The 12,500-nt window shown below is 35.4% G+C and overlaps 1 protein-coding gene across 3 annotated transcripts in view; it reads right to left on the bottom strand.

Moving 5' to 3' along the window:
• Nucleotides 1-342: 342 nt before the first annotated feature.
• Nucleotides 343-12,500, bottom strand: part of LOC125025848 (rap1 GTPase-GDP dissociation stimulator 1-like) — a 20,035-nt gene continuing 7,877 nt past the window's right edge. Inside the window, exons 5-13 of one of the 3 annotated variants that reach the window (XM_047614129.1) lie at nt 10,006-10,178; nt 9,470-9,602; nt 8,857-8,982; nt 8,442-8,588; nt 7,941-8,072; nt 5,430-5,596; nt 4,751-4,867; nt 1,586-1,961; nt 343-519 (exon numbers count right to left, since the gene is read on the bottom strand). In XM_047614129.1, coding sequence (XP_047470085.1) covers nt 404-519; nt 1,586-1,961; nt 4,751-4,867; nt 5,430-5,596; nt 7,941-8,072; nt 8,442-8,588; nt 8,857-8,982; nt 9,470-9,602; nt 10,006-10,178 — 1,487 coding nt within the window. In that variant the 3' untranslated portion in view covers nt 343-403. The remainder of the gene's footprint in view (nt 520-1,585; nt 1,962-4,750; nt 4,868-5,429; nt 5,597-7,940; nt 8,073-8,441; nt 8,589-8,856; nt 8,983-9,469; nt 9,603-10,005; nt 10,179-12,500) is intronic. The other 2 variants (XM_047614132.1, XM_047614130.1) reach the window with 2 other exon arrangements.

Raw genomic sequence — 12,500 nt, 5'->3', positions numbered from 1 at the left:
TATTAGTGCTGCACTAGTATGAAGGGACAATGTCCATATATTAAGAGATATGTGCAAACAGCTCTCTCATCCCACTATGATCTTTAACTGTTGATTACAAAACTGTATAACTTTCATAAAACAGTAAATGTATACAATCACCGTCAAGTAACGATAAACCACTGACATGAAGAACATGATGATATCTAAGATGCCCACACCAATGGCTCTAATAATCAATAATATAACACAGTGAGTTAAGCTAAGACCACAGTGATGGTGACTATGACCACAGCTGATGCATGAAGCTATGACAAACGTGTCAGCTGCAATGCCCATGGTGAAGTTTGGTAAGACTGAAAAGAATAGCTGATAACATACTGAGAGTGCAAATGAACAATAAGAAAATGTGTTATGTAATTCTTTAAAGTTTCTCCTTGAGAGCAGTAGATAAAGTCTTGACTTGTTCATTAGCATGAGCAGTTAGAGCATCTATGGCAGTTTTCAATTCATCCTTTTTGAGGCACTCGATCCCAGAGTCTGGAAAAGTATAAGAGTAATAGTAATGTTGAGAAACACAAAATAGGGTATTAATTCAAATACATCTTAATATCATCATAGTCCATATATGGACCATGATGGCAAAAAAATATCCTTTTATTTCATAGTCCTATCTACCTCACCTAATGACCCTTTTCCTGTATTTTTGGAAGGATTTCTTATTGCAATTAGTAATGTTAACCCCTTGGATCCGGTTGCTTCATGGCAATCACATGGCCCACAATCTGGGCTTTAGACTTAAGTGACCGGCTGCTCTGCTGGGTGTGCTTGTAGCTGGGCACACACAAACACTCATGTGTACTGAGAAAACTGTATGGCTCCTCTTTGCAATGTAATTTTCTGATTTTATGCATAAGTGTATTTAGTTTTTTTATCCATTTCCACTGTCTACATTTATCATTTGATTTACATTATCCAAATGGTAATAGATTATTTTCATTGCAATAACTCCATATCATCTCTACAACTCAGTTCAAAAAAACAAAAATAATTAATATTTTGTTATATGTGTCTTTTTTTTTTACTTTTAGTAATACACAATTTTCTGTAATACAACCTGTGCTGCCAGTCATGGCAGCCAGGAATACAATGCTGAGCATGCAAATGGACGGACCTTACATTCCACCCTCTTATTATGGGAATAATCCAAAAGTCCCCTTCTAAATACCAAATGAGTCTAATCACCCTCCAAGAGGTTTGTGCACTCATGGTGAGTCTTTCCCATCACCCCGGCCTTCAGCTGAACCACTCACAATGGCAAGTACGCATGACAGCATGTTCACGTCACCAGCCCCTCATGCCAATTTTTTTTATAACGTGGTGGTCGCGTCATTCGGATCAAAAGGGTTAAAAACATTACAATAATCTTAATGTCCATAACAATAAAAATGTCAGTTTCAATTGCATTAGAAAAATACAAAAAAATCATGAAAAGGGGAAATCAGGTGACATCACGTAGGACTACTACTTGACTCTTTGGTGGCTGAGCCTATTCTTCCTTCCATCTATGTAATTGACAAACTTTAAACTTAAATTGTATACAAACCTTTTCCAGCAATGGCTGTTAGCATTGACAACACATTTGCCACAATCTCAGGAGGAAGGTTGGGATTGTTCAAAACGTATGTTGCAACCTGTGGCAGTTTCGTCTTCTCAACAACCTCCGGATCAACAACTGAGGAAAAGACGAGTACCAGGGCCAGGGCCGCCTCGTTGACCATGACTGCATGTTCGGAACCAAGCATGAGTACCAGGGGTGGAACACACCCTGCATTTATCAAAGCATTAATTACGTCTGTATTTTCACCACAATTTTTGATGGTCCAAGCAAGGAGACGGCTGGATTCTCCTTGGACACCTGGATGGTCCATGGTGCCACACCATACCACTAGTCTCTCAACAACCTCATTGTTGCTGCCAACCTGTGAAATACAAATGAGGTTTAAATTAGACCAAATACATATCATACACATTAATATGGATGAATCATAAATCGGTTTGGCAGTTTTTTCTTTTTTCTTTTGTAGGTTAGGAACATCTGGCCTGTCATAACATTTCATATAGTGTTACATGAATGAAAAGTTTCCCACCTAAAATAAAATAAAACCTTGTAAAAAGACTCCTCAAGAGTAATAAGAAAAGACTTTGCAAGTAATTTGTCTTTAAAGAGAGATAGGATATCATTTTTTGATTTGGAGCATATAGGATATATATAGGACATATAGGAAACTACCATTGTGACCATTCAAGCAAGTTATCACTCATAAGCTTTTACTTTTTTTCCGAATACAGCACACTGATTTTCCTTTTCTTTCTCTTTGCTTGAATAATTTCATAAACATCATTTGCTTGTTCATGAAACCTTAATGTTTTTCTTAACCCAATGTCTGTGAGTTTATGTACTGTCCCCTTTAGATTTTTTGAGTTTTGAGTCTATCAGTTGGCCCTAGCGCCCACACCTGATTTCTAAATTCCTTGAATTTATGGGAAAATTTGTTTTTCTTTCTAATACTATTAATATTGACATTGTTAGCATTCTCATTGATATTATGATTCTTAACCCCTTGGTGATGGGTGAAGAAAACTAAAAAAAAAAAACTCTACGCTCTGGCGATCAATGGCAACGTGCCGACTTTGAGCGCGAGAGTGTGGTACATCATGCTGAATCACTGCCTTGTAGCGCTTTGGCGTGCTGCCGCGGCGATTTCAAGCCCCTATCCTCTTGTGAATAAAATGTAATGAATCAAAATGTGGCGCCACATGTTAGTTTTTGGTTTATCTGAGGTTGGTAGGTTTTACCAATGAGACATATATATTTCCCCTCTCAAATCTAGTATATTTGGAAAGTTTTCTTCAGCCACACCCACTCCCTGCACTCCTATTCACCCTGTAGGCAGCTTCTGCACCAACCTATGTTCTCCAGCCCCTATCCTCTTGTGAATGAAATGTAATGAATGTGAAATAGTAATTCTGATATATAATATACCATGAGTTCCCACATGGTATATTATCTTTTAACTATCTATATTTCATGATACATATAAATACATTTAAGTGTTTGATATATGACAATGAAATATATATTTTCTGGTGTATAAACTGAGCACTTGAAATGCTATCTACTAAAATTTCTTTAGATAAAACTTAAATTTGTGAAAACATAAAGCCTTTCTGTAAATTTGTGTGGCTTTGAGAGAATGAAGGATGGAGGGGAACTTAAATTTGTGAAAACATAAAGCCTTTCGGTAAATTCGTGTGGCTTTGAGAGCATGAAGGATGGAGGGGAAGCAATGTTGCTCACTCTGCTCACCATTCCACCCTTCATGCTCTCATGGTCAGCTGCCAACAGCCACATGAATGTACAGTTGGGGGCAAGTGAAAGCTCAGCACCATATTAAGTATGGATCCTCACAGGTGTCCTTTGCACCTGGTAACATTATTGTATGAGTTTTCCATAACTGTTAAATGTGAATAATTACATAAAATAATTGATTAACAATTGGCCACTGTAACAATAAACAAACAAATCTGACCCTACATAATGCAAGACAAACACAGTTACTAAATGAAAGAGGAAAATATTACATTTTTGAATAACCAGCAAGTCTGGCAATTTTTAGACACAAGCATAAATTACGTCCACAGTATAATACATGTCCACAGTATAAATTACGATATAGTTTTCACCAAAAACTAATTAAATACTCATTGAAATGACTTCCATGTTGACAATATAATCTTAACCATATCATTTTTTTATACACCAACATACATTTTCAAACTTTTTAAACTTATTCCAATAAGAATACAAACCAAAATAGTTATCTTATCAAAATCACATTTATGAAAATAATTACAATTATCATATTGTTTATTGATGACTACATTATAACTGTTAATGCTATTCTAATATTTCAAAATCTAGGATGATATCTGTTGTCACAGCATTAACTATTGCACCCTCATTAACCTGTTACTGCCGGGTAACATATATAGCCATCATAACAAATGGCTTGATCTGCGACTATATGCGTGGTGATGCGTTAGAGCATGTCGAGCAGGAGGTACTGTTACTGGAGTGGACTCCCACTCCCAGGGGCAGGACAATTGTCAAAAATCACCGGAGTCTAAAGACACCAAGATTTCTTATACCATCATTGATGGATTAATCTCACACCTAAATCTCACTGAACTGAACTGATTTACAGTTGTAATGACAGTACTACTACTAATGTTAATGCCAGTTATAACCATAAAACCTGATTTACAATATTTGTTAAAAGAAGAAAAACAGTGAGAGACTGATAGTAGACAGATTTTATTGTATTGCAAGAAAAAAATGACAAAGTAGATGGTTAACTTTTGCTTTTTCGTGCTCTGTGAGGATGACCAGATTTCATCTGACACAGTTTATGAGTTAAAGGGATCATTCACATGTAATCTTATCAGAATCTACTGATTTCTTTTTCTGTAGCAATTCCTCCTAATTCTGACAAGCTTTCATTATACTATAATTTGGGTTAAAGCCACCTAAAAATCAGAACACCCTACCTATTCCTGTGCATATGAATAATGTGCTGTGTTATCTTTCTTCTTGTCCATATTATTTATTCAAAATTTGATTCATAAAGAATAAGGATACTTAATAATCCCACAATCAAATTCATAATTACCAAATTGACCTGTATACATTTTTGTACAATTATCTTACCTTCACAGCAGCTTCAGTCTGGCCATCAATAATCATACGTAGTGTTGCTAGCAGCTTAAATACCACAGGAAAAGTCTGTATTGCTGTAGCCATAGGGAGCAGGACTTCAAGAGCACCCTATTAGATAAAGAAGACACAGAAATGTAGTAATCAATTACAGTGACAGTTTATTCCATCTATTTGGTTCAGGGACACTGTATGAACCGACAGAATACAGGTGTTAAAAATGATTGTCAGAACTTGAGCTAGGAAAGAATTAACCCATTTGCTTTTTTTTGTGAAATTTGTTTCATACTGATGGCTCCACATCTGTTCAGTCACCAAAAAGTCAATACACTGCTTTTGGTAAGTGTAAATAAAAAATGTTTTCAAATTGTATGTCATGCCATAACTGTTAATAATACAGCTTTAATTTGCAGAAACACACCTGCAATACATTTTCCAAAAAAATAGCTACAACAATATAAATCAATGCTTTTGTGAAGATAAAAAATGCTGTCTCTGCTATATAAAAATGTTCCCTTTTAAAAAATATTAACATAAGCAAAAAATTCAGCATATGTTAATAATGCTAAAACTGATAAAAATGACATAGCAATGCATCTCTTTACATTTTATATGCACCAAAATGGTCCTACATAAACCACAAAGCTAAACTACAATCCAAAATACTCTTTACCTGTTGCACTAAGACTGGTTTGTTCTGCCGTGCAATACTTAAGTTCCTCAGAGCTGAGAGGATAGCATGCTGCAGGCGGATGTCCCCTTCACCGGAGTTGTGGCTCGACAAAACCTTGAGTAATTTATCTGCTATTCCACTCTCTACCATCTTGATACAATGGGCATCTATGAAGAAAATTACAATTGTTTAAGCCATGCCAATGCATCAAAATCACTCCATTTTATACATATGCACACATACATACATACATACATAAATACATACATACATACACACACGTATATATATATATATATATATATATATATATATATATATATATATATATATATGCATATGATACACATACACATAGAATTATGTTTATATATACAATGTAGATCTCAAAAGTATCTTTTAAGCAATACGCTGTATAAAAGAAAAGAAGTAGACCATATTATTTTACCATATTTTAAGCAATATGCTATATAAAAGAAAAGAAGTAGACCATATTATTTTACCATATGGTACGTACCACTTCCTACAGAGTATGTCAAATACTTTTGTATACTGTTTCAGATTGTTCTATAAAGCTTTATATCAATAATAACAAGTATAAGTTTTGGTTAAAAAAAACAAGGACAGGTTTAAATATTATACTCCCCACATACTGACATAATAGCACATCACCCATCATGAATAGATTAAAGAATCTTTTGAGAGCTAGTGAGCATATAAATATCTGCTAACTAGCAGATACATTGCAAATATTTTTTATACAATACATAAAAAAAAGAAAACCATACACACATATGCACACATTCACATAAGTATGCATAATATATGAGCATGTGTTGACATCTATGTATGCATGAATGTATGAATCAAAGTGAGTGAGTGAGTGAGTGAGTGAGTGAGTGAGTGAGTGAGTGAGTGAGTGAGTGAGTGAGTGAGTGAGTGAGTGAGTGAGTGAGTGAGTGAGTGAGTGAGTGAGTGAGTGAGTGAGAGTGAGTACCTCTGTGTGTGTGTGTGTGTGTGTGTGTGTGTGTGTGTGTGTGTGTGTGTGTGTGTGTGTGTGTGTGTGTGTGTGTGTGTGTGTGTGTGTGTGTGTGTGTGTGTGTGTGTGTGTGTGTGTGAATGAGTGTACACATGCAAATATACTTGCACCTACACCTGCATGGCCCTGCACTCAAACAATGCAAGCAGACCTCTTCCACTATTTGACCTACATAGCATCTATGAAAGTGACCACAAAAACTGGACAGGTTCAATATGGATGTCTGGTACAGATGTTGTGCTGTGAGATATTGTGCATTACATGTGTGATTAAGAGAAAGCTTTGAGACACTGGAGCCCACTGGTGTTTTGATGTACAATAGTGTTTGGTCTGCCAAATAAAAAAGGTAATGATGGAGTAAGTCTGCTATAATATCAATCTCACACTCAAAATGCTAGCACGGTGTGAGAAGATACTTCATTATCATCTATATTTACAAATTTATTGACTATAAATAGCCAAACACATACACTCTCACACTCAATACTCAATACTCCACAAGCACACGCACACGCACACGCACTCTCACTCTCACTCTTACTCTCACTATTACTCTCACTAAGTCTAACTCACTCACTCACTCACTCACTCACTCACTCACTCACTCACTCACTCACTCACTCACTCACCTCACTCTCTCTCTTTCTCACTCTCACTCTCTCACTCTCTCACTCTCAACCCTAGACTAGATTCAGGTGCTTCATTGTTCGCATGTTGCTCACATGGTTTACTTAAGTAGCCACTCTCACAGGTGTGTGCTTTGTGTTCCGGGCTCACATGAACACTCATGTGTACTGTTAAGACTCCTTGCCTTCCTTTTGTAATATTATCCTCTCTTTTCTGCATAAGCACTTTTTGCTTTTCCGGCATTTTCCAAAGTCTTAGTTTGTCAGTTGATATGCTGCATCCAGAAGGTAATAGGCAGTTTAGTAACATTTAGTTATTTGTGTCCTTTCAATTTTTATTTGTAATATCAAATTTTCTGCAGTACAACCTGCAAGCAAAAACAGGATCCTGAGTTTGGAAATTATGTCCTCCATGGAGCCAGCGCTCTTCAATTCATGGCTCACAGATGGTGGATTCCACACCTATTTATTGATAGGAATAATACAAAAGTCCTTTCCCAAATACCACTAAGTCTAATCATCTTCTAAATGTTTTGTACACTCGTAGCAAGTCATTCCCATCATTCCGGCCCTCAGTCTAAATTTTCATGTTGGTAAATTCCTGCCACCACAGCCCTCAGCTAAATTTTTCCATGAAAGCATGTTCTTGTCACCCAGCCCTTCAGCCAAATTATTTAATGATGTGATGGTCACGTCACACAGATTGAAGAGGTTAACAAGCCAACACAAAGTCTCAAGCTAACTTTGCAGTATTGGCATGAGATCTCTAATTCATATAGTAAAAACACATACACAAACTTTAAATTCCTGATTATCTAGAACACACAAAAGGACAATGAAACTCACCACTGCGGGCAAAGTTTCCCATAGCAAGAGCACCAGCTATTTGTAGGTCCTCCAGGTCAGAGGTCAGCCATCCCACAAGTTCCTGGTAGACTGAACCTGAACCGTCACCATAGATTATGCCCATACTCTCATCTGAAAGGCAGAAATGTTATACAGCTTGTGATTCAAGCTATCTATAATAAATTTTATATATGCCAACATTCAAATAATGTCAAATATTACAACAGCTGTTTTCTTGATTTACTGCTTTTATTTCAATAAAACTTTATAAATAATAAAAGCATCAAAATTGTGAGACAATGAAATATCATCTTAACAAAAAAAAAAAAAAAACAACAACATGAGAATAACATTGAATTGTTAAAAGGAGATTCATATCCTACATTCACTTTTAAATCCTTTACATGCAATCACTGAAAAACAGTGAGTGGATGAAAAAATTAATATCATGATAATAATAAGACTATAATGTTGCAGAATAATAAAATCCCTTTGACTTACCTCCAACAAGAATGAGGACAATGAGGTCAGTTGCAGTCTTGATTATGGGAGGAGAAAGGTCAGACGCAGGGTTGTTCCGATGGCGTCTCACAACCTCTACTACAGCCTCACAGACACCCCCAACTGCCAACTGGGTCTTTACACATTCTAGTGTATCAAAAAGAGTTCAGTAAGTTTCCTGCATATTCCAATAACTAAATATTGCTCTAGTTATTCAAATATTCTTTTTGAACTTTATTTTTTCCTTTTTTTTACCAAATCATTTGTAAATACATAAACTGAGAGAATACCTGAATTTGCAATAAAAATAAGCAACAAATTCCCTAAATTTGAGAAATGCCTTTTTTGTTCCTGGAACACTGCAGCACTTAATTTTGGGGGGTTAATCAAAAACAAAAACATTCAAAAAAATTACCTGTCTCAGCCAAATTGGTGACAAGTTCCAGACATGTTTCTGTAACCTCAGCTGATTCATTGATTTTCAGTACTCGTACAAGCTGTGGTGTGATGTCTCGGGATACAACAAGTCCCCGACCAACCTCTGACACAATGTTTTGGAGTTAAAGGTACAATACAATCTTGTTTCACAGCTTCTTTTTATAGCAGAAGTATGTCATTAAACCATTGTATCAGTCTAATCACACAGTCTAAGGCACTATTATCATATAGAATTTGCATCACGGTTGGATTTTGTGTGCATGCAGGCCAAAAGATTATATCTAGCACCTAAGAGTCAATCATCATCAGTTATGAAAGGTTAAAAGGGAAATAAAAAGAAAAGAAGATTAATAAAAGAAAGAAAGAAAGAAAAAGTGTGAGTAAATGAAAGAAAGAAAGAAAGTGTGAGAGTAAATGAAGGAAAGAAAGAAAGAAAAAGTGTGAGAGTAACTGAAAGAAAAAGAAAGAGTAAACAAAAAAAGAAAAGTGGGTTCAAAGAGGTAATTAAAGATATATTATATCTAAATAAGGCATGTATGGAGTAAAATATGATATTGGGAATGTGAATATATGGGAGATCTTTTACTTACCTGTGTCTGCCATACAGGTAAGTGACAACAAAACATGGGTAGGAATGTCTTCATCTTCAGCAAACTTGTCCAGATACTGGCACAAAACATCAACTAGCTCTGCCTCCATAGACTGATCCTGACAATGAGGAATCTTTTTTTTTAATTAGTGATATTATAACTGTGGTAAAATAACAACTAAAATTACAAATGCTAAGAAAACTAAACCATATTAAAAGCAAATGCAACTTCCCAAAGTATTTCCTATGTGATATGAAAGATGATTAGAACAAACATCACTGAAAGTTTCAGAGATAAATTCAGTGTAACATCAAGCAAAACTGGTTTTGAATCCTTAAACACTGGCAACTGACCATACAAAATCAGACTAGATGCAAAGATTTGTAGCACAGCCCTACCATGAAGCAGACAATATATATACATATTGGAGAAACTCTGACTTATAACAAGTTACCAAAACAGGGTACAAAATAGAGGACATGTGTAAGCCTATCCTTCCATTAATCAACAAATACCCTGAAAAAATTCTTACCTACCTGAACTGTGTCATAGGAATTAAGAAGGTTTAGGAGAAACCCTGTAGCCACCAGACGGAGCTGGTGATCATCAGGCGTGTTGGGCAGAGACGCAGCCCTCTGGAGTAAATGCAGGAGCTGTGCTGCACCCCCAGATTCCATTACACTCACTCTGCCTCCGTCTGGAAGGAACACTGCAGTCAAGAAAACATTTTAAAATGATAATGACTGGATCTGTCCACACCACTTGGAATGTTCCTTCCTGATACAATCATGAAAAACACCTTGCTGGAACACATGACTAAGTCCTGTTACTATATTTAAAATCAATCCATAATGCTATATACTGTGCACCACTACCTATAAAATGCTCAAAACATACACTAGCCTATAGTATCCAAAATAAAATCCAGTGAAACAAGGGGAAACTATTATGGACTTGGCACATTCCAGTTGATGTTTAAAATACATTTTTTTTGTATAACACAATATTTAATCATGAGAATGAAGTACAATGTACTTCTAATAATCATTCAAAAAATAAAATATTAATTTAAACCAAACATATTGGAAACTGCAGCTAAATAAGCAAAGTAATGAACTATGTAGTAAATGAGCAACACGGAATCTGCATTAGAAAAAGACAAGGTCAACTAATGGTCATGCAAAGCCATATACAAAGAAAATATCATATCATTAACTGTGCAAAAAAATAAAACAAAAACAGATAAGTCTTAGTACATAGGGACTGGCATGCATGTCATGCTTTTCAAATAAATACATCATAACTACAATCAGCAGTGGGAGGTTCGTTACCTAATAAATACAATTAGTATGTTACTTATTGTATCACAGAGATCATGAACTTTCTTACCAAGATGTAAGTATATTCTCATCCACTCTTTTGTCACCATTCCTGTCCATGATGCCCTAACCATTACATTACACGTCATAGAAGATAGGGCACAAACATTATACAATCTCTTTAAGAGCTGTGTAATGAAATTCACTGGATAACTCTGGGATCGTAAAACAGCTGTTCTATTCTTGTTAGATTAACATTTGTTCTGAAGGTTTTGCGTGGAGTCAATAGGTTCAGAATGACATTTTCACAAGAAAACAGTCTACAGTTTCTCTGTTATTTAAATAATTAGCTAAATCACAGTCCTTACATATATCATAAATGAAAGGCCTTTCATATCTTGAAAGCATAGGTCTAAGGCCATAGTTCTCAAACTGGAAGCCAAGGCAGGATTTTGGGGAGCTATAGTGGATAATCAGTAATTAGTCATCCAAAAGACAGGAATACCATTCTTAAAGTCCTCTGCCATTTTCCACAACATTTTTGCATCTGACTAAAGGCAAACAGCATTATCTGTCTTATTTATTTGTAAAAAAATAAACATCCTAATTATTTGTTGCAAGCACCATTATATACAGAGTACTAAAACATATTCTTATTATTTATGAGGGGCTTGAGAATGAGAATGTCACAAGGATATTCAGATTTCTATGGAGGAGGAACAAAGTGAAAAGGGAAGAGAAACACTGGTCTGTGGTTTCCAAGCCCCAATGACTACACTTCAACTGATTGCTGTAATATCAATATCAGCTGTAAATATTAACATATAATATAATGCTCTTTAATATACACATATAAAAGGAAAAATAATATAATCAAAACTAGCAGTATATATGTATGCTAACACACTTTACATATCTATACATGAAAACACATACAAAATCAGATTTATGTGTTTGTGCATGATCCTCCATACAAAGTTCATAGGTTGTATCAGTTTCATAGTACTATTGCTATAGGTTAACCAAGAATAAAACTAACCTAACTCCATACCTGATGGTGCTTAGAGGAAACAGCCAGTATTTCCTTGACAGACTATAACTCTGCTTCAACTTTAAGAAAGCAAGGATTAGATCTTTCTGAACACAATTTATTTCCCGACATGGTTAAGATTTTTATAGAACTGACACTCAAGCCTTTGCTGAAGGGAAACACTCCAGGGTAGTCAGCGTCATCTCCAAACACACATCATCCCAGACTGACAGTCCAGGTCAAGTTATGATGCCTTCACTCAGTTGTTACCTTTCACCATCAGTTCACAATCTAGAGATGCTGGATGTTCTTCCCATAAATGACCCTTCTTTCCTGGGAGCAATTCTTTTAATTTGGGTTCCTACTGTGGGAAAATACATTACCAACATTACCTGTGATAAACAACTAGTATATAAGGGTTAGTTTTGTAAAATCATCACATCAATGACAATGAAAAAAAAAATATTTAGAAAAATTCTGATCAGTTAATATACTAAATATGAATGTGCCAGTCATACTACAATGTACATTACACTAAAAGCTAAACCTTACAGGATTATGAGTAATGAATACCACAGCAACTTTCTTTGATAGTATATGTAAACATTAAAACATATTTACGATGAGTAGTTTGGAATTTGCCTAAATGGTCCTCTATCACAGCAATAGAGGTTTATATTCA

Source organism: Penaeus chinensis, chromosome 5 (assembly GCF_019202785.1).
Source record: "Penaeus chinensis breed Huanghai No. 1 chromosome 5, ASM1920278v2, whole genome shotgun sequence".
In the NCBI taxonomy this organism is placed as follows: Eukaryota; Metazoa; Arthropoda; class Malacostraca; order Decapoda; family Penaeidae; genus Penaeus; species Penaeus chinensis.
The sequence above is the reverse complement of the archived record's forward strand: the minus strand, read 5'-3'. Positions and strand labels throughout refer to the sequence as shown.